Source organism: Lepisosteus platostomus, chromosome 6 (genome assembly GCF_059453375.1).
Source record: "Lepisosteus platostomus isolate fLepPlt1 chromosome 6, fLepPlt1.hap1, whole genome shotgun sequence".
Taxonomy (NCBI): domain Eukaryota; kingdom Metazoa; phylum Chordata; class Actinopteri; order Semionotiformes; family Lepisosteidae; genus Lepisosteus; species Lepisosteus platostomus.
Window position 1 is genome coordinate 4,785,655 of NC_142616.1, and position 22,990 is coordinate 4,808,644.

General features: G+C 43.9%; 1 protein-coding gene across 2 annotated transcripts; it reads right to left on the minus strand.

The window, feature by feature from the left end:
- Positions 1-2,507: 2,507 nt before the first annotated feature.
- On the minus strand, positions 2,508-22,614 carry LOC148659687 (uncharacterized). Of its 2 annotated transcripts, none has more exons than XM_088637413.1 (9): positions 22,523-22,614; positions 15,719-15,881; positions 15,211-15,473; positions 11,381-11,541; positions 9,878-10,871; positions 6,307-6,475; positions 5,178-5,434; positions 4,452-4,549; positions 2,508-3,915 (listed from the first exon to the last, which is right to left on the minus strand). In XM_088637413.1, the coding sequence occupies exons 1-9, from the start codon at positions 22,575-22,577 to the stop codon at positions 3,622-3,624; spliced, it is 2,454 nt and encodes an 817-aa protein (XP_088493539.1). In that variant the 5' UTR covers positions 22,578-22,614; the 3' UTR covers positions 2,508-3,621. The 2 variants fall into 2 exon arrangements, with proteins under 2 accessions (XP_088493539.1, XP_088493540.1); XM_088637414.1 differs by lacking the exon at positions 22,523-22,614 and adding an exon at positions 19,204-20,221.
- Between the last annotated feature and the right edge of the window lie 376 nt (positions 22,615-22,990).

Below are 22,990 nucleotides of genomic sequence, written 5' to 3' on the forward strand. Positions count from 1 at the left end.
AGAGAACAGATGTCTGATGCAACAATCAATGAAGTGTTCAGAAGACAGTGAAACAGAGAGCAGCCCAGAGCAGAACAGGAGGAGCCTTAATCATCGTGACAAAGACAGGATCCCCATGAGAGAGAACAGACCAGAGCTGAGTCCACTGGGACAAAGCAGGCTGGGACAGGCCCTCTCCGTGTGGGGAAGACACTTGACACTCTTTAGTCTATGAGAGCGTCACGGCCCTAGGTTGGCCATGTTTATTTTTTCCTTTTCTCTCTCTCTCTCTACATCAGGATTGTGTTTCGAGCCATAGTTTGTTTGATTAATTGGATTAATCTGGGTGGAAAGCACTTCCCCTTTTGCTATTGGATATTGAGGTGCTGGCCCCAGCTCTCATCTCTAAATACATTCCAGTTTCCTCTGCCTTGACGTCGGAGCTTCTCTCCCACTTTACAACCATGTAGAAGCGGAGCGTCTCTCTTGGCCTTGTTGTGTGGAGTTTGGGGTATGTTCTTGCTCACTTGTAACCAATTAATGCAGATGTGAGTGTGGGCTTTTGTTAGGCAGCTACTGCTTATGTGCTCCAGTGGTTTGTCTTGTTTACTGGGTGTTCTTGTGTTGTCTTCATGTTCTCTTGGGGTTCATTAGATGCCCTTCTGTCAGTCAGTGTGGTGGTGTCCCTGTGTTGTAATTGATGGGAGATAGTTTAGAGTAGGGGAGTGAGTTAGATTGCGGAAGACCTTTCTTTGGCTCTGCCACTTTTATTTTCTGGGCTGGAGTCAGTTAGGTTAGTTGCTTTGTCTTTATGACAGTGTAGTTTCTTTTCTTGTTTTTCTTTTCAGGGACTCACTATTAGATCTCATACACCTTTAAATTGGTGTTTGCTGTTTTGGTATTAATGACGGACAGAAATGAACCAATACCTGTGTCACCCCCAGTTATCTTGTCACCGTATGTCTCCTCCCGGGAAACAGGTCCTGGTGTTTAAATCAATTTTATTTCTTAATGTTTTATGTTCATGGATTCTTCATCCCCAAGTGACTGAGTGAGCGAAATTAGGGGGTCGTAACAAGAGTCATATTTGATGACACATGTATATTCACTTCTAATGCTTCACGTATCATTGCCAAAGACAACTTTTATGGTTTGTCAAAGTCTTGCAGAGGAAAGTGATCTCCACTGCCCTCTTAACACAACCATTGTGTCACGGGAGCCGGTCCTGACTCCCAGAAAGTGTGTTGTTTAGGACCCTATGCAGACAGTATAATCCAAGAGTGACTGGAGAAGGACAACAGGGAAAACACAGCTGGAAAAGGACGGGATGACAGACAGGGAGGTGACGGCAGTGATCCGGGGGGAGTCCAGTTGGGTAAAAACAGGGCGCAGTCCAAAATCCGATACCGGGAGATTCAAAGACAAACACAGGGAATAGGAATCCAGGAACACAGCAGATAATATCATAATGGAGCCAGGCGATCCGAGCCCCAGACTCGGATGGTCAGGATGCCGTTCTGAAGCCTATGCTGTCGGGTCTCTCCGTCTTCCAGTGCTGAGAGCAGAGCTTCGGAGACACGTATTGAATTAATGCAGGGAAAAACCAGGGACAAGTGTACGGAACAAAGCTAAAATACAAAAGTGTTGGAGCGCCCTCTAATGGAGGGATGAGGAACATGACCCATTCACAGGGGTGAATGTATTTTCTGATAAGAGGAATCGACCGGGTGAGGGAATCTGTTGCTACTTCCCATCATGACATCACTCCGGTGCTAAAACTAGGTTACAAATAGCAGTTTGGAAGCCGCCTGCATATGCTTGTGGCAGGGTGTTAATGTGGGGGACTATTGAATATTGCAATGGGCTACAATCCAGGGAGACCAGTTACAGCTGGTGGCTTTATCCCCTACCTGCCCCTCCTGACCGAGTCGTCCTTGTTTCCTTAGGCTGAACTAAGAACTGATCCTGAGGAGAAAATGCACTCGTGTCACCTGGACACAAACTGGGAGGTAGAGAAGGGGAGTCAAACTCCAAGATGAGAAAAGCAGGGAGCCATAAGACTCGAGAGAAAAATGAATGGATATGTCTTCAAGGGTTTTAAACATGGAAAGAGAGCCATGAGCCAGAAGCCGACAGCGTGATTCTAGGACAAACGACGGTGTGAGACTGTGATGCAGCACTCTGAATGAGCATTACAGGTGGTGCTGAAGAGACGTTCTCACGCGATCAGTCAGAGGGCTGCCTTGGGGGAGGGGGTAGGGGCCCCTCTAGTGGTGAGCAAGGTAACATTCCTCCTGCTGTGTCACAAGTTGAAGTCGCGGCTCTGGTGCGTGTGTGTGTGTGTGTGTGTGTGTGTGTGTGTGTGTGTGTGAGCTGAGGAGGCTCCTGTCAGACACCCGTCTGTCACGGGGCGGCGCCCAGTTTCCTGGAGCCACTCTCATGTCTCCTACACTCTAACGCCCCATGTTGAAGGGTGGTGAAGATGACGACTGTTACAGTGAGGAAGACTAGGGACTGAGGCGGACAGATTTCACAGACGCCTGCTCTTTATTGTGCAGAAGTCAGAACTGACACAAAATGGCAAAACCCTTCCAAGGCACCCAAGATCCATAAAGCAGTAACCCCCAAAACCCTAAGCGCGACAGCATCGTGAGCCCCAAATTGACGCTGTGTGTGACATAATACCCTTTGCGAAAAAGCAGAGTAAAAGATTTGAACACGGTCTTCCAAAGGATTAAAAATGCTTAAATATATATTCACGTTTGCAACCCACTTCACCCCCTTCAACATGATGATATTCCCCACTGCGGATTAGACCTCAGAAGGAAGAAAACCTTCAGTTCCGCGCAATCTGCCCTCCCGAATAGTTCGGATCAAGGGCTCTCAAAACGGAAAGGGATCCATACCGCTGGTCTCACAGAACTTCTGTCCTCTCATGTATCTCACTAGCTATCAGGATGAAATAACAGACTGAATAGTCGAGTGCTTGAAGGGGATGTGGATTGGGAAAATTGATGGGAATATTATAGATTTACGTATGATGTTGGGAACATTATGTAGACGTATTATAGAGGTGAGGTGGTGGGTTGTGAGAAGGTTTGTTTTTTGTCTCCAGTTTTTAGTGCAGGGAAATTGAAAAAAATCTATGAAAGAATTCCTAAGAGAAAATTAATAACCAAGAACCAAAACACTGTCAGACAGCGAACACAGTCCCAACAGGATTCAAAGCTGATAAAACAAGAAGACTTTCAAAATAATTTCACTACTGGTGAGAAACCTGGATTGATTGGTTGGTGGTTGGTTGGTTGACCGACTTGATCATGGTGTGAGTATAGTTTTGTCACACATTAGGATTTTTTTCCCAGTGCTAGGAAAATAAGCAAAACTTAAAAATCTGACATGATGAAATGGATATCTGAAAAACAAAGCCTTCTGGGGCAGCTTGTCTGAATCGTGCTGGTATCAAAGTCAGTAATTTTTATAGCCTGTGTCCGTGTTCACACAAGAGACAATATCATGAAAGGTATGAAAAGAAGACAGAATATCAGTCCTGAAGTCCAGCCTGCAGCAGGGAGAGAGACACGTCCTTGCTCCAGGCTCTACAGGTGTCCAGTGAATGGACAGGGCTCAGGGCGTGGAGGTTTAGGTGGTCAGCAGCAGGGACAGGACAGCCAGCAGCAGGACAGTGTGTCCCAGGGAGGGGGCACTGCTGGGGGTGGGGGTGGTGGTGACCACGGTGTTGGGGTTGATGAGGGGCAGGGTGGGGCCCACGTTGCTCTGCAGGAAACTCTGGTATCTGGACACCTTGGAGAACACCCCCTGCTGCAGGGCTCGGCCCACACGCCCCTTTCGTTGGACAGTGTTGTCCACTGCAACAATGCCGGCCTGAATCCAGAGAGAGTCCTGTTGACACACCAGGGGATCCCCTGAGTCTCCCTGCACAGAGAGAAACAGAGAGACAAGAATTAATACAGACACACTGACTGGACACTCCAGTACATGAACACTGCACTGAGAGAGAGAGGGGTTAATACAGACACACTGACTGGACACTCCAGTACATGAACACTGCACTGAGAGAGAGAGGGGTTAATACGGACACACTGACTGGACACTCCAGTACATAAACACTGCGCTGAGAGACAGAGGGGTTCATACAGACACACTGACTGGACACTCCAGTACATTAAGACTGCACTGAGAGACAGAGGGGTTAATACAGACACATTGACTGGACACTCCAGTACATTAACACTGCACTGAGAGACAGAGGGGTTAATACAGACACAGTGACTGAAAACTCCAGCACATTAACACTGACCCAGTTCCATCCTTCATGAGGATCAGGGATCTGTATCTCAGAATGAAGACACTAGAGCACCTCAATGACCGTTACTGTGTTTTGCTTTGTTGCCTGAATATTGTGTTTTAAAGAAGAAGCAGGAGATTTCAGTGTCTGGAGGTCTGGGTACCTGCTGTAGGTCCAGCGATCCGGTACAGAGGTTGTCAGCTGAAGAGACGTTCACACACGCGGTGATCGCTGTGGACACTTGCTGGAGAGTGTTCTCACCTGACAGCATGGGGACACATGGGAGATCTTAGCTTTCAAGAGAAAGTGGAGGGACAATGTAACCTCTCCCACTTCCTGACTCATCTACCTGGCAATGAGTGTGGAGAAATCTTGGTCCTGTCACCCCGCCTCCAGGATAGAGGTGTAAGAAAGGAACGTGTTTTGATATTTGATATTACCAGTACTCAGAAAAGAGCAATTTTATCTGCTGAGGTTCTGCACATTATTCAAAGGGTGAGCCGTGTAGTTCAGAATGAGACATAGTGATGGAAATGAAGGATTAAGGAAGCTGTAGTGTCATCTAGTCCTTCAATGTAAATTGCAATAAGTAAACAGAGAAACACATGTAATAGTGTAAATAAATAAAACAATGAAACACCACTCTCCACATTGGGGTACAGGGGAACCCCAGGCCAAAGAACATTTATATCCAGGCAGTTGTGCAAGCCAGGCCAGTCTGTGTGAAAAACATTTATCAAAAGTAACGGCGCCATCTACACTGGGGAACTGGGAACCCCAACCCCAGGCATAATTTTGTATGAAGAACCTTGATAAAAGCACTGTCCACACTGGGGGATCTGTGTTCCACTCTGTGACCTCAGAACTTGACCTCGTATCCCAGACTCACCTGTCCCAGTTGCGTTGCCCCAGCCAGTGACCCAACACTGGGCTCCAGTGGGGAATGAGACTATCTCCCCAGCCAGGCAGATGGGCTGGATGTAGTCAGTGAAGGAGACCTTGGTGTCCAGTTTCAGGAGGGCGATGTTGGTGCCACCAAGCTGGCTGGTTTGGACACTCTGGACCCCCAGGGATCTATCGAAGGGGTTTGAGCCGTTCTGCTTCAGTCTTCCCAGGATTACTGTCCACTCCTGGACAATCACTGGACTGGAGGGATATAGAGGATGGAGTACAGATACACTGGACTGCACAATAGTGAAGAGAAACTCATAGACACACAAAAGTGACGTTGACCTCATTGTCACTCAGTCTAAAGACTTCTAACATTTTCTGGATTCCTGTTAGACTGTTTAAAAGAACCACATTGATGTGACTCTGTTCCAATTAAATCCATCTCTCTGGGTCTGAATTTTATCAGCTAGTGTGTACTGTAAGTGTGTGAATTAAAAGTAAAACTCATGACTCTTACTTTGGTAAGTCATCATTGTTGCTCTCTGAAGGGGTTGTTCTGTTGTGTAACATTATTCCTGTCGTTTTGGCTCTGGTCATGTTCCTGACCTGGTCTCAAGGTGTGTCCAATCACAAATGTATCAGTATCTGAAAATTACTATGATCCTGAGACTCTCTATTAATATTCATGTATTACTGTGGTTCCTTCAAGACTATTTCAAAACCTGCTGTAAATTGGAGTCTTGTTGTCCATCTCACCCAGATAGAGACAGGTGGGGTTGGGTTGTATCTGGGTGAGAGGGACAGGTGAGGTTGGTCTGTACCTGGGTGAGAGGGACAGGTGAGGTTGGTCTGTACCTGGGTGAGAGGGACAGGTGGGGTTGGTCTGTACCTGGATGAGAGGGACAGGTGGGGTTGGTCTGTACCTGGGTGAGAGGGACAGGTGAGGTTGGTCTGTACCTGGGTGAGAGGGACAGGTGGGGTTGGTTTGTACCTGGATGAGAGGGACAGGTGGGGTTGGTCTGTACCTGGGTGAGAGGGACAGGTGAGGTTGGTCTGTACCTGGGTGAGAGGGACAGGTGGGGTTGGTTTGTACCTGGATGAGAGGGACAGGTGAGGTTGGTCTGTACCTGGGTAAGCACTGTGCAGCTGTCATCACCCAGTCACCAGTAACAAGGGTCCCTCCACACACATGACTTCCATTCCTCTGCAGGCTGGCCATCCATGGCCAGGACCCCTCTGCAGCTGGCTGACCAGCAAGGAGGGGTGTGTTGAGTTTGGGCCTCCCACAGGCTTGTACTGAAAGAGACAGTGGGACAGCAGAGTCACCTGGAGGACTGGACACATTTCCCACATGCAGCCCTGCACAACATGATTTTTACATTCACTTACAAATCAGTGTAGAAGACACAGGGAAATCATATTCCAAATAAAGATAAAAACATTCTGGCTTAGGGAGCCCAATTAGCAAGACAAATGGACCCATTAGAGGGGAGGAAGGGATTACAGTGAGTTTGTAAAATTGCAGACTGGGATATAATTGAGCTCAGCAAAATACTTTGACTGAAACAGACCCGATTAGGTGAGTACAGTGCCTTACAAAGGTATTCAGATCTTGTACAGCTTTAATTTTCAATGCATTGCTCCAAAGCTTGCAGTTTATGGCACTTGGAAGTAGGGATTAATATTTCTTATTTGTTCATCAATCGGCAAAGCTGTATTTATTATACTTCATCTTCTGTTGTTTAACAACACCTTTTCCAGAACTGTAATTCTGATTATGACAAAATAAGCTGGTAGATATAAAGCTACCTTATAATTTGAATTTGGTGTTAACTGGCCTAACTGAGGAAATGAGGACAGCTAACTGAGGACAGCCCTTTTAAAGTTCAGAATGAATGAGTGGAGTGAATATTAAGTGTGAATGATGCGGGAGTGAGATTTATTTGAATTGGTAGATACAGACACGTAGTGTTTCAGTGGAACACTGATGGATAAGCAAGGGAGGGAGAAGCACATGTGATGCAGGTGATGGTCGGCTCAAGTCAGTGAACTGGAGGCAGTTCAACCATCATGTATAAACTTACTCAAGACTTAATTGCTGGAACTGAATGCATAAGAACAGATTCAAAGCTGAATCCCCAAAAGACAAAGAAATATCTGCTTCATTAGCAGGTTGAAACTTGGCGAGGGCCAACACCCCTCCAGCTGGACACCAAGATTTCGGAAGGAGAGAGCAGACTGAGCTGTGACAACATGACTGTATTCGTGTTTCAGGGGTATTAAAGAAATAGACAACATGGGGTGGTGGAGTTGAGCAGCCCTGGCAGGTGAGGAAGAAGAGAAGAGGGGAACGGACACAATGGTCTTGAGGGATGCAGGCCCACTGCATCACAGGTGGGGAAGAGAAGGGCTGGCAGGGACTGACCAAAATCAAGCAGTCAGGCCATTTGGGGTGTTGCTCTCTCAGTTTTATAGCAGTTCCCTATGGTTAGGTTCATGAATAAAGGGAGTCACAAGGTCCAGGGCACAGGCCACCTGATTAGCCTGGGGTGCATGCATACAGACTGACAGATTGACACACTGGAGGGGAAGGATCCACAGCTGTGCTACACCCTCAAGGCTCACTGAATGGAGGGGTCAGATCAGCGATGTTGGGTCATGGAACTCCAACAAACAGGTGCAGTCGGTGGACCCAGAAGCTGGTAGATTCAAGGCAAATGCCCTAGTGGGGGATCTCTTCCTAAGACCTGCCTGGTTATTTGCTGTCAACCAAGGAAACCCTGACAGAATTAATCTGGGTGCAGTAGGCATACCAAGTGCCCCCCTTGGAACAACCAGGGGACATATCTGCCTAGAATGGTTTCACTAATGCCAGTCCTCTAGCTCTCTTTCAGCTTCTGGGCCCAGGGGCGAAGAGTCCAGGGTGCCAGGGCAGAAGAAAGATCTTGGAATGAGGGAACAGACTGTGATGGGACAGTACTGCCAGGGAGGGAGGGAGAAGAATCACGAGGAAGCATTGCAAGAGAGGTGCCTCAGGAATATAAATTAAAGAGAAAATAATTTAGGTTTATGTGCTAATAGATCATTAGATGGGATCAGGTGAAGAGGATGAAGAGTCAGAGTGGCAAACCCAGGAAATCCGTGAATCCTTATGACAATGTTCAGTCTTCCAGGGCAACGATGGGCCCAGAGATACAACAGAGCTGCAGTCATAACGTGGAAAGCAGAAGAGTGAAAGAGGGCAGGAGACAGCAGTGGGTGTTCCAGACGTCCAGGGAGAACTGGAAGAAAGACCAGACAGCTGAGATGCAGGTGCTGGGTCGTGGGTAATGAGGCAGGGGCCAGGGAGAAGCTCGATTCATCTCGCGGTCCTAGTCTGTTGGGCCTCTATGTTGAAAGTTGCAGTTAGCACCTCTCGGCTCTGGGTCTTAACATTTAAATAAACAACTCTTTTGCCGTAGAACAGAATACTGGTGAGACTGAATCACAGATAAGCAAAATCATTAATTAAAATTTCCTGTTTATGAGACCCTGCTGTATTTGTCACTTTACCAATCTGGCCTGTATAGCAGAGGAAAACCTATCTCACATCACCCAAGGAGTTGGTAACAAAAGATCTACCTGATCAACTGATTCATCACAGAGCACAATTCAACCCTACTGTCTAGCCCAGTGGTGGCCGCTGTATGACTGAATTCTGCTTCTTATCAGTCCCAGCAGGGACTGGGAAGGTTTTTGAGACTGATAGGAACAGAGATGAAGTAAAATACTGGCAAAGCTTAAAAGAAAACCTAGTAATTAGTAAAGTAATTACCCAAAGCACAAGGCCAGACCTAGAATGCAGTGGATGATTGATGATACATATTACAAACATTTCATTTATGTATGTATGCCAAAGGGGCTTCCACATAACACTGAGTGTGAATGAGGGGTGTGAATAATCAATCAGTATATGTTGTTATTTTCTCAAATCATTCTTTAGATCTAGAAGTATTCAATTTTAGGGGTCAGACATTGAATGCCTTACTAGTGAATGTCTTCATAATAATCCTTTACACTGATATAGCACTTTTCTTGCAACTCCACTGAATTCATTGTACAGGTAATGGGAACTCCCTTCCACCACCACCAGTGTGAAGTTTTCCCCATAGATGCAACGACAGCCATAGTGTGCCAGAACTCTCCCCACACACCAGCTCTCAGTGGGGAGGAGAACAGAGTGATGAAGCCAGTTCAGAGATGGCGATTATTGCGAAGCCATGACTGGTAAAGACAGGGGGGATATTTGGCCAGGATGCCGGGGTCACACCCCTATAATTTTCAAGAAACACCCTTGGTTTTTGTCTCATCCGAAGGACGGTGCCTTTTTGCAGTAGAGTGTCCCCATCACTATACTAGGCCATCAAGACCCACGTAGACTTCAATGTGAGTGTCCCCTATTTGCTCCTCAAATACCTCTTCCAGCAGCAACCTTGTGTTTCCCATTCATATGCTGACCAGGCTCACACCTTCAGTGGCTAGCCAGTTGTGAGTTGCAGGGTGTATGGCCACTGGCACATCTACAAAATTTATAAATCTACAAATAACATGCACTATATGCATATGACTTCAATCATTTCATTTCAAACAATTCACTTCTTTGACATTAACACTAGACACAGCTGCCTCATTCACAGATAGGTCCAGAAATTAACTCACTAGGAAGTGCAGCAGAAGTGGTAGATGTAGCTATATTAGGAGTAAAGGAAGCAGTGGTCACTGGTCTTGTGGTTGCAGAGGAGGCAGTGGACACTGGTGTTGTAGTAGGAGAGGAGGCAGTGGCCTCTGGTGTTGTAGTAGTAGAGGAGGCAGTGGACACTGGTGCTGTAGTAGTAGAGGAGGCAGTGGACACTGGTGCTGTAGTAGTAGAGGAGGCAGTGGTCTCTGGTGTTGTAGTAGTAGAGGAGGCAGTGGACACTGGTGCTGTAGTAGTAGAGGAGGCAGTGGTCACTGGTCTTGTGGTTGCAGAGGAGGCAGTGGACACTGGTGTTGTAGTAGGAGAGGAGGCAGTGGACACTGGTGCTGTAGTAGTAGAGGAGGCAGTGGACACTGGTGCTGTAGTAGTAGAGGAGGCAGTGGACACTGGTGTTGTAGTAGTAGAGGAGGCAGTGGACACTGGTGCTGTAGTAGTAGAGGAGGCAGTGGACACTGGTGTTGTAGTAGTAGAGGAGGCAGTGGACACTGGTGCTGTAGTAGTAGAGGAGGCAGTGGTCTCTGGTGTTGTAGTAGTAGAGGAGGCAGTGGACACTGGTGCTGTAGTAGTAGAGGAGGCAGTGGTCTCTGGTGTTGTAGTAGTAGAGGAGGCAGTGGACACTGGTGTTGTAGTAGTAGAGGAGGCAGTGGTCACTATTTCAGTGGATCCTGTAGTGAAAGAAGTGGTCACTGGTCCACTAAAGGTACTGAACTGAGTAGTGGTTACTGGTAAGACAGCTGATGCATAACATGTGGAATTCACACTGTATTGCACAAAGTTTGAACTGTTTGAACCAACTCGTTCTATAATCCAGGATTTGTAATTGGGCACTCCTGCTTGAACCAATAAATATGTGGGACAAAAGTTTCTAAAATTTACAACTCCAGCCTGAATCCAGGAAGACTCCTGTTTACACACCAGTGGACTCCCTAGGATTCCAGCAAAATGATAATATAGATCCTAAAATGAGAAGGAAAAAAATATTAATTCAAACCTTGATACTACTGTACATTGACAATAGGGTTAATTGACAAACTGACTCTCTGGAGAATATAGTACATTACCTAAGAAATGAGAATCAGACATATTGACTAGATACCACAAGGAATTAATGCAGAAAAAGAGAGAGGTTAATACAGACACACTGACTGTACATTCCAGTACATTAACACTGCACTGAGAGAGAGAGGGGGGATTATACAGACACAATGACTGGACACTCCAGTACATTAACACTGCACTGAGAGAGAGGGGTTAATACAGACACACTGGCTGGACACTCCAGTACATTAACACTGCACTGAGAGAGATGGGTAAATACAGACACACAGTCAAGATCATCTAATTCCCTGTATATTCCCTTTAATGTATAGTATAGTTATATAACATCATAAGGCTTTGTTTTTTTTATTTATTTTGTTTGTGTAGTTTGGTGTCAGGTGTTGGAAAGAAACAACTACTTCAGTTACCCTGCAAGATGAGATGTTGTTCTGAATCACACCAGCACAGATCATTTTGTCTGTTACATATGGAAAATTGTAGATTTTGTATATCTGATCAACACAGTCTGTGTTCTCAATGATGGGCAGCTGGACCTGCTGTAGGGTCTTGTTCCCTGACAAGGCCGTGTCTGAAAGACAAGACAGGTGGTCAGTGTCCTTCCCTCAGTCAGTGACAGACTCTCCCAGCAGCTCTACAGTGTGGAGATCCTGAGGTCTCACACCTCCTGCTTCAGAGCCACACCCCCCCCTCTCCTCAGGGTCTCAGACACTCAGCAGGATGACCATGGGCTCATGGGCTCACAGGTGTGTGACGCAGGGACAGGTGGAGACCTGCAGTAGAGCCCTAAAGGACCCAGTGGTACAGCTGTGGAGTGAGAGTGTGCTGCAGCAGTGAGCTGTGTGGGAGCTGATGGAAAGTGACCAGGAGACAGACGACAAGAGTGACTTGTGTCACCTCTGACCCCCTGTCTGCTGGCAGAGATTTGAACTTTTGAACTTGAACTTGAACTTTATTCCCATATGTAACCTGTACTGGTACAATGGAATTCTTACTTACAGAAAGTCTCTCGATTGTAAAACAAGTGTAAAAAAAACAAAACAAAGTACAAACAGTGCATCAAGACAATGTACAAACAAACAATAGACAATGTGCAAGTAAACATGCAGACAGTTTGAATGTAAACAATACAGACGTGTAAACAATGACTGGAGACGTACAATAAATAAATTACAATGAGGTAGATGGTGATGGTGTAGGTGTGGTCCGAGGGGGATGGCTAAATGTGTTCGCCAGTCTCACTGCTTGTGGATAGAAGCTATTGAAGAATCTAGTGGTAAGTGTCCGTATGCTCTTATATCTCTTGCCTGAGGGCAGTGGGGTGAAGAGCTCATGCCCGGGGTGGTGACTGTCCTCTGTGATGGCCAGAATTCTACCACGGCAGCGGTCCTCATAGAGCTGTTTAATCTCGGTGAGACCGCAGCCGATGATCTTCTGGGCCATATTGACCATTCTCTGCAGTGCCTTTCTTTCTCGCGAAGAGGTGTTGCCATACCACACAGTGATCCCGTTGGTGAGGACGCTCTCGATGGTGCAGCGGTAGAAGTTCACCAACACATGTATTGGCATCCCCCATCGCTTGAGGCACCTCAAGAAATAAAGGCGCTGCTGAGCCTTCTTCATGATAGAGTCAGTGTTCACAGTCCAGGTTAGATCTTTAGAGATGTGAATTCCCAAAAACCTAAAGCTGGTGACTGTTTCCACTTCCGTTCCATCAATACTGAGTGGGCTGTGAGTGTGTGGCCTGTGTCTCCGAAAGTCCACTATTAGCTCTTTCGTTTTCTTTATGTTCAAGTCCAGGTTATTGCTATGACACCACCTAAGCAGCTGTACAACTTCATCCCTGTAAGTGGACTCGTCATCATCACTGATCAGTCCTATTATAGTGGTGTCATCGGCAAACTTGATGATGCGGTTATTGCTGTGTCTTGCTGTGCAGTCGTGAGTAAATAGGGAGTACAACCTTGGACTCAGACAGCAGCCTTGTGGGGTTCCAGTGCTCAGGGTGAGTGGTGTTGATGTTTTATTGCCTATCCGCACCACCTGTGGTCTCTCGATAAGAAAGTCCAGCAGCCAGTTGCAGACAGAGTTGCACAGACCTAATCCCCTGAGCTTTGTCACCAGTTGACAGGGTATGATGGAATTGAATGCTGAACTGTAGTCCACAAACAGCATTCTCACATACGAGTTCTTAGTGTCCAGGTGTTCCAAGGCTGTATGCAGAGCCAGGGAGACAGCATCATCCACTGATCTGTTGTTCTGGTAGGCGAACTGCAGGGGGTCCAGGGACTCTGTGATGGAGGAGTTGATGTGTGACAACACCAGCTTCTCCAGGCATTTCATCACCACAGATGTTAATGCTACTGGGCGGTAATCATTCAGGCATGTCACTTTTGTCTTTTTGGGGGTTGGAACAATAGTGTTTTTTTTAAAGCAGGTGGGGACCATGGACTGTGACAGGGAGGAGTTAAAGATGTCTGTAAACACTGTGGTCAGCTGGGCTGCACATGTCCTCAGGACGCGAGGTGGTATCCCATCAGGCCCTGCAGCCTTACGGATTTTCACCCTGCTCAGAGTCTTCTGCACGTCCTGCTCTGAGAGTTTCAGAACAAACTCGCCCTGCACACTTGGGGTCTTCTCAGCAGTGCCCGTGTTCAGAGCATCAAAGCGGGCATAGAAGTGGTTCAGCTCGTCAGGCAGGGGTGCGCTGTTCGTGTCAATCTCCTGGCTGCAGCCCTTGTAGCCTGTGATTGACTGTAATCCCTGCCACAGCCTCCGGGTGTCAGCGCACTGCATTTCAAGCCGCACTCTGTAGCTCCGTTTGGCGCGTTTTATGGCTTCTTCTAATGCATACCGTGATTTCTTGTACAGCTCTTTGTCCCCCGATTGGAACGCGGTGGATCTATCTTTTATTTTATTGCGAATGTCGTGGTTGAACCACGGTTTCTGATTGGGAAATGACCTAATTTTCATTTCTGGTACACAAACGTCGGTGCAGTATTTAATATAGCTGGTGACCGCGTCCGTATACTCATTTAAATCTGTGTCGGTAGCTCTGAATGCGTCCCAGTCTGTACTATCAAAGCAGTCTATTAACTTGCTTTCCGCCTCCTCAGACCAACAACGCACTGACCTGTTCGCAATGGGGGAGGTCTTCAGCTTCTGTTTGTACTCAGGAAGCAACAGGAGAGCGATGTGGTCCGACTTACCGAAACTCGGTTTGGGAAGCGCTTTGTATGCCCCTTTTATTGTTGTGTAGCAGTGGTCCAAAATATTGCCTCCTCTTCTCGGTACAGTGACATGCTGAATGTATTTTTGCAGAACTTTCCTCAGATTGCAGTGGTTGAAGTCCCCAACTACAATTGAGACGGCTTCTGGGTGGGAGTTTTCATGCTTGTTGATGATGTCGTGGAGTTCGCTATGTGCTGCTTCCACGCAGGCTTGAGGTTGAATGTAAACGATTGTGATAATAGTGGCGGAAAACTCCCTCGGCAAATAAAAGGGTCGACATTTTATGGTCAGGTGTTCTAGATTCGGCGAGCAGGATTTAGAGATTACCTTCACGTCGGTGCACCACTTGCTGTTGGCCAGGAAGCAAACGCCTCCGCCTTTGTGTTTGCCAGTTGCTTGGTGGTTTCTGTCCATGCGGTAAACGGTGAACCCCTTTGGCTGGATGGCGGTGTCCTGCATTCAGCCAGGTTTCAGTGAAGGCATAAACACAGCAGTCCCTCAGGTCCCTTTCCGCGTTGATCCGACAATGTAGCTCATCTATCTTATTGTCCAGTGACTGAACATTAGCTAACAAAATAGACGGCAGTGGTGGTCTGTGCGGACACCTTCGTAGTCGCACCAGCACGCCGCCTCGTCTTCCCCGGCGTCTGCTGCCCTCCTGTTGTTGTTGTTCGCCGCATCTTTGTCCGATCCAGCAGGTGGGGTCCGGTACGTGAAAAAAGTTGTTTGATGACATTAAGGAGTCTGTCCTCAGGTTTAAAAGCGTTTGTCTATCATAAGTAATGACAGACATTGAGCGTCCAACACAAAACAAGAGTATTAACGTATAAATAAACATTAAAACAGACACACAACGAGAGAGCTTTCTGTAAACCGTCGCCATCTTTCCGGCGCCCTAAGATCAGTGTCCACAGGAGGCAGAGGCAGAGGCAAAGGCAGAGACGGGGTCTACTGAAGGGGATTGAACCGAGGCTCATCCTGGACAATCAGAGAGAGGAGATTAACCTACTGTCTGTCATGTTGGCCCAGCCAGTGACCCAGCAGCTGGTGCAGTTGTGGAAGGAGCTGTTGACATCGGCCAAACAGATGGGCTGGATGTAGTCAGTGAAGTTCACAGGGCTGCTCAGCTTCAGCAGGGCGATGTTATCATAAAAAATATAGGAAGTGTAGGGGTAAAGAATGATCGTCTGGACCCCTCTGGTCACTTCGTGAGGATTCATGCCCAGCTGTGTCTGTCTTCCCAGGTACACTGTCCACTGACTGGCAATGGTACTGCTCTTGCAAAGAGAGAGGGGTCATTAGTGTCAAAGACACATGTTATAATGTGTAAACTGGTTCATTGGTCATTACTGTTATTTCTTTTTCATTGGATTTGTCATTGCTGTGGCACTTCCTGTAATCAATGATTCTCAGCCACTTGTACATCAAACTTAACATAAAATACTGAGAGGCAATGAAATTCATTCATCAGATGTATCTCTGAGTGGATATAGAGAAGATGTCTTCTAGTTCTTTACCCATTGAAGCAAATTGCAGCTGTCAGCACCCAGTTGCTGTTGATCAGTGAGCCTCCACACAAGTATTGACCTTTCCAGTGCAGGCTGGCCTGCCAGGGCCAGGACCCCTCCTTGGCAGAGTTTCCCTGCAGAACACTGGGACTCAGGGGCGCCTGGCCGCAGGCTGGAGAGACACAACAGAGAGAAAGACTGAGGGTGAGCTGTTCTTTGACTTTTTGAAAATCTTGTCTGTTTTTTTGTTTTGCACCTTCACTCGATTGAACATTGTAGATGATGATGATAATAATAATAATAATAATAATAATTATTATTATTATTATTATTATTATTATTATCCAAATGCATTCACTGCAATTTATGATAATAGTATCCAGAATCACCTTGGAAAACTGTCAGGTGGAGCTAATAAAGCTTAAGGTCTCATGTACAGTATTTGAGCTATCACCTGAAAACGACCGGTTTCAAATCCCGGTCACTGCTGAGGGACAGGCTTTTTCCAATTAAGAATTTAAGTTGTATACTCTTTCAACTTTTAATAATTTAAAACTGTGTATTACAGCATGTTAATCACTAAACATAAAAAATTCTGTATATTTCAGAAAAGCAAGACATAAGATGGCGCCGACAGTCCTTGTCTATTTCTTAATTTTTTGTTGTTTTTCATACTGCTAACTGCACGTACTGTTCGCTCGGTGATTAGATATGAGCAACACTTATAGACATAAGATCGAATATTGGCACAGTTAAATCTACACCAATAATTACTGACAGCTATCTGGACTGTGGTGTCTCACCTGTACCTGTACTGGGAAGAAGGGTCGTAGGAAGAGGGGTAAACGGGCAGGCGTTCTGGTAAGATTGAGGCAGCGCAGCAATCGTGCCCCGCTCCCGAGTATACTTCTTGCTAATGTTCAGTCACTGGACAATAAACTGGATGAACTGAGAGCAAGGCTTGCTTTCCAATGGGACATCAAGAACTGCAACGTGCTGGCATTCACTGAAACCTGGCTTGACCCGTCTGTTCCAAACTCTGCTATCCTCCTGGGAGGATTTTCTATTCACCGTCAGGACAGAACAACGGATTTGGGTAAGAGCAAAGGCAGCGGGGTATGCTTAAACAACTCCTGGTGCACAGACGTGGAGATTATTTCAACATCATGCTCTACACATCTTGAACATCTGACAATAAAATGTCGCCCTTTCTATCTCCCAAGGGAGTTCACATCCGCAGTTCTCACAGTGGCGTATATTCTGCCGCAGGCAAATTTCACAAAGGCACTCACAAACATCATCAGCAGTGCCTTACCACCCATCCAGGAAATCTACAACGCCAGGAGTCTGAAAAAAGCCACCAAAATTATGTCTGACCCCACTCATCCCAGTCATAACTTGTTTGTCTCCCTACCTTCTGGCAGAAGGTTCCAAACGCTCCAGTCGCACACAACTAGACTCAAGCTGGTTATGCCCCCACTCCCTCCCATCATACTATGATCTCTCCTCACTTCTTCCTATACCCCCAATGACTGTGCTCCTACACCACTAGATACATGACAACTGAATGTAAGCAGAAAGAAATGGTACTTAAAACTGTACTAGTTGTAATGTATTAATCACCATATTATTTTTGCATGGTTCGCTGAATTACTTTTGCACTGTTTTTGTCCTGTTTGTATACTTTTCTCTGTTTGCGTATTTGCACAGTTTTTGATTACACTGTCATTGTTATTGTGTTACTGTCTATTGTCTTGTCTTCTGTTCTATTTATATACTGCACCTGAGAAACACTTTTCACTATACTATGCACCCCTGTAAGTATAATGACAAATAGTTGAATTGAATTGAATCATGCGCGAATGAGTCAAATTAAAAATAAAATGTGTTTACAAAGAAAGTGTATTACAGTAATACTACCAGCTATACAGTATAAATACATATATTTAGATCCTTAAATTAATATTGTTATTAATTTCTTTAGATACGCGATTCCATATTATATTCCCTAAGAATTAAATTCTATCAAGTATGTGTTTATTTAACTGCGATAACGAGTGCAAGTATTCATGGAAAAGGTTAACTCACTTAACTTTGAACATTTTGTTATATTTAGAAATACCAACAAATTCAATATAGTGTCAATAATATTTATTATCAGTAATTATGAAAGTAGTGACAGCATAGTAGCAGTTTAAAACTATTCATTGTTATTAAAAAAATGACTTAGCTTTGAACATGTTATGATATTTAGAAATATAAAAAAAATGTCAATATAATGTCCATAATATTTGAAATTTTATTTTTCCAAACATATTTTAATTTGTTAAAAGATAATTCATGTTGACAGCCGGTTTCAAACCCCCAACCTCTAACACACAAGACACAAGCCTAAGCCATTACATCACACATGTAATCACAGAGGAAGGAGTTAAAGTGATGCAGACATTTCCAAAGAAAGTGTACTACTGTGATAATTTGAGCTCCAGTATATGAATATAATTATATTGTTATCAATTTCTTTAGATACGTGATTCCATATTATATTGCTTATTAATTACATTCTAAAAAGTATGCATTTTTTACATAATACATAATATGTTTTACATAATACATTTATGTTCCTTAATTAATATCGTTTATGACCTTAAGACGCGTTATGCTCCTCTTCCTTTTAAGCTCAGCTTCTAAAATTTCCCTTTAGTTGTAAAATTCCATATAAATATTCAAATTAAATATTAAGCGAATTAAAACATGCATAGAAAAGAGATTAAATGATTAAATTGTTTCAATAACAACCAATGCACCATGAGTGCCCCTGTCCATCATTTTGGCCAAATCACGTATCGCGGTACGATGCGGTGAACTTTGGGTAATTTCGCGCAGGATTGTACCGTGCATTTTGAATGTCTGCATCTGTAAACCAGTAGAGTTGCACTATAGTGGTTTATTTACATTTGAATATACCTTTCTATTTTGTATTTTTAATTCATCCAAGACCTATTACTTTGTGAAATTACATTGTTGATAGCTTAAGAGTTTAAAAATTAGATGTCAAATTAATTTGTAAAATGACTGAGAAGGCTAGCATAGATTCCACACATTTAATACTTTTTTTAAAAAGTATCTTCTCTAGTGAATTTTCTTCAGTGAAATAAAAGTATTTGTTCTACTGTGAGTGCTTAGTAACAGAATCCTAATCTGCAGCTGAGAATTACTTGTTGTGTGAAGAACAGTTGTGGAAGAGAAGCTCATAGATTTAGTGTCATGAGAGAAAAGAGTTTTTTATTTTAATAATTACAAAAGATGTGTGACTACTTGAGCAAAAATACACCATTGACAAAAGTTTATTTTACAAATAATATCAATATTTTCAGAGCTCGTCAGTTACTCAGCTCTCCTGTGGATAAACTGTGCTGATAAATGAGGACAGTAGAGCTCGTCAGAGCCCTGAGAGACACAGGTCAGCCACTGGCCAGACAGACACCACCTACCTCTCACTGTCAGGATCAGAGCCGCCAACACGCAGAGACTGATGCCCACCGCCATGACTGCTAGTGTGTCAGAGTCCTGTCTGCAGCTTCTCCTTTCTCTCCTCTCTCCCTCTGTCGGTCTCCTGCTCTGATATACACACCTGGAGAGACATGCCTCCTGTCCCTCCCTCCCTCATCTGTTCTCTCTTTCTTCCAGTCTCTCTACACACCTGGAGAGACACGCCTTGTCTCCCTCCCTCCTCTTTATAACACATAAACAATCAGTCAAACATTCAGAAGAGGACAGCAGACACTGAGAGAGGAGTGTACTTTTACTATATTTGCACTGGGATGTACCTCACTTCCCTTTTACCTTGATCTCACTCTTCCACATTCCATCAAGTAAAAACTGAATAAATTCTGTACATTTTTAGTCAACAACAGTAATTACAGTGCGTGAGTTAGCTGTAGGACAGCTCAAATGTATTATCTGTGCAAAAATGTGGTCTAACAGCACAGACAATCAGGAAGCTCTCATTCGCTGTGGTGCTTCAGAGGAATGTATGTTTCAGTGTTCACTTGCAGTTCATCAGGTACAGTGCCTACAGAGTTCACACACTCTTTCTAAAATAACAATGAAGATACATTAAGTCATAATTGATTCTTCCTTTACAAAGTGAAATCTTTTCTATCCATCTCCTGGTCTGCGCCTTTCCACAACTTTATCTGGGTGTTTTGATCACTTCTTGTTGCCCATAGTTGTCTCTTTCCTTGGAGATCCACTGCCCAGCAGAGGAGACCCACAGGAACAGCTGAGTTTATTCTGAAATCATCACAATAACAACAGGAGAACACAGGTGGAGACTAGTTAGTCCCCTTTCAGGCCTCACTGGATTACTCTAAGACGTTGATAGATTAGAAATACCCAGTGGAAACATCAGAACTCTGCTTCCTCACGACCAGCCTTATGAGAAAACCTGGAGTTGATGACCACTAAGTTGTATGAAGAAGAGATGGATTCACAGAGTCAAAAAGAGTTGGAAGAGTTTTACAACTGGACATTTTACATTTGCACATCATAAACAGTGCAGCACAAAACTACTAGAGAGTACCTGTTAATCCAGTCTTTCTCAGCATCCTTTTCCTTCCTACGATACACTTAAATCCAGCTTTACGTCAAGGGACCTTGAAACATTAAAGTGCCATTCCATGTGATTCCTGAGTGAAAAGTCCTGCAGTGTGGGCTGCACCTGTCTGAAATGTGTACATTGCGCTATGAGGCAACCACTGTGTCTCCATTCTGCTCTTCACAGTGAATCCCTCAGTAATGAGCACACATAACAGCACAGGAGACACCCTCAGTGAGAAGTGGGGGTTTACTATGAACCTACCCCAGTGGGCAAAAGATGTAGAATATATGTCTATTAAACACATACCTTAGACATATAAATGTGGTGCGTAAATTTTCTAGAATGAAATTCCAATATACGTATATCGATATACGTCAATTATACATCTATAATTATATGTCCATTATACATATATGGTTGGAGTTCTATTATATGGATAACTTTAGAGGACTATTATACATATATGGTTAAAGTTCTATTATACATCAAAGATAGGTTTAATAGGCGTGGAAACTAGTAAATAAAGCCAATGATTTGGCTTAAAAATTTTATTCTGAAAATATACAATCATTTACACCTGAAAAATATGTAGTTCAAATTACACATTATATACAATATTGAAATCAACATATGGCTAATCATAAAAAAAACACAACTAGTAAACATTAATCAAAGTCTAAAAGTATGTTTTTGTTTACTCTTATGATGAGCGTATTCGCAGAAAATCTTAAAGCTATCATTTTTCTCACAAAGTATATAAACGTACAGTAATATGCTCAGAAGGAGCACGTAAAAACGTTTCCAAATAACCACATGTAAGACTGATGCTTAAAATGTTTAGGAAGAAATGGAATACTGGTGTGTATTTTTTCTTTAAACTACCAAGACCAGCCATATACAGCACAGTTTACTTAATATGTTTATGTTCCTAAATTAATATCATTTAAGAGCATGTGAAAGGCATGGTGAATCTCAAAACTTGAGAATCTCACGCCAAAACGTGAGAGAATCTCAAAACTTACTTTGTATGTTTGGAAACGAATACGTGATCAGATCAACGAAATGCTGTGGTGTTAAAGTGCGGTATGATGCAAAATGATGCGGTATGACGTGTTTAGATGCGCCACAACAACCGTGTTGTACCGCGGCGTACCCCACTCGTTTTGAATGGCTGCATCTGTACATGAAAGCATATGGGGTAAATACTTCTACACGAGTATGAAGAAGTGATACATAAAACAAGGATAATATGTTTAGTATAAGATCAGTTACACTAACTCGCTTATCAGTCTCATTGACATAATCAACATTCAGGTGCTCATAACTCACAACTGTTACTTAAATGAATTTAATTGGTGTCATCTTAATTCCCACGGGCAGTAATGACAAGGAATGATGGATATTGAATTATGTAGCCTTGTTCCAGAGGCCAGCAAGCTTGCAGACAATGAGTATAAAGCAGTTTTATCAATATGATCTCTCTTGGAAAGACCCCCTTCTATATGTACTTTAACACTTTTTGACATATCAAATGGACTGAGACTCATTCTACAATGCACAGCCACTCTAATCCTTTCATAATCATTTTATGGACCTTTTGCTGTTTTAGGTTTGACTGTTCATTGTTTTCAAAGAATTGTGATACTTTTTTTCTAAATGTTATTAGGAATGTATTGAATGTTGGAAAAACCTGCTGTTTGAACTGCCCCCCTGGGGATAAAAGTACTTTGGATTGCATTTCTCAACTTAAACGCTCAGTAATCACACAGAAAATGGATGTGAACAGTACTGTAGACTTAGGTTTTCATGTCCTGGCCCCTATTATTATGGAAATGTATTGATTCTTATTAAATCAATACATTCCTGTACGTTGCAGACATTTCAGGAATTTAATCATTTAAAATAATTATCTTGTATCTCCTATTACAATTTACTAAATTTATTATGAATAATTATGTTCAGTAAAATTTGAGTTTTCTCTAAACCTGGCTTGTAGCTTATTATATAAAGAACTTTTGTGGAAGAAAAGCTCTTAGATTTAGTGTCCTGAGAGAACAGAGTGATTTTTAATTTTGAAAAAAATCACAAAGGACGTGTTACTAAATTTTAAGCACTTTTGAGCACAAATAGACAATTGACAGATTCATTTAAGAAATAATGTCCTACTTGAGAGAATAGAGTGTTTTAATGGCCAGACAGACACCACCTACCTCTCACTGTCAGGACCAGAGCTGCCAACACGCAGAGACTGATGCCCACCGCCATGACTGCTAGTGTGTCAGTGTCCTGTCTCCAGCTTCTCCTTTCTCTCCTCTCTCCCTCTGTCTGTCTCCTGCTCTGATATACACACCTGGAGAGACACACCTCCTGTCCCTCCCTCTCTCCCTCCTCTGTTCTCTCTGTCTGTCTCTCTGTCCTCCTCTCCCTCAGGGGTTCACTGGGTATGCCCTGTTGAGTTCAGTAAAACTGCAGCTCAATGAATTTATAACAAAGAACCAATCAGAAATAAACACTCGGGACAGGGTAGGAAACACAGTGAGAGAGAGGAGTGTTGATTTTTAAATATTTGCACAGTTTTACTACACTTCTCTTTTACCTTGATCTCACTGTTCCACAATCTATAGATTCAAATACAATTTGCAGAAATTCTGTACTTATTTATTCAAGCACAGTAATTC

Bases quoted from the DNA above. Each gene is read 5' to 3' on its own strand.
- LOC148659687 (XM_088637413.1), bottom strand. From the start codon at position 22,577: ATGGCGGTGGGCATCAGTCTCTGCGTGTTGGCAGCTCTGGTCCTGACA. The intron at 11,542-15,210 runs GTAGGTTAATCT...CTTGTCTTTCAG, and splicing joins CTGGGCCAACATGACAGACA to ACACGGCCTTGTCAGGGAAC. The intron at 6,476-9,877 runs GTGAGTTAATTT...TGTCTCTTTCAG, and splicing joins CACTTCTGCTGCACTTCCTA to TACAAGCCTGTGGGAGGCCC.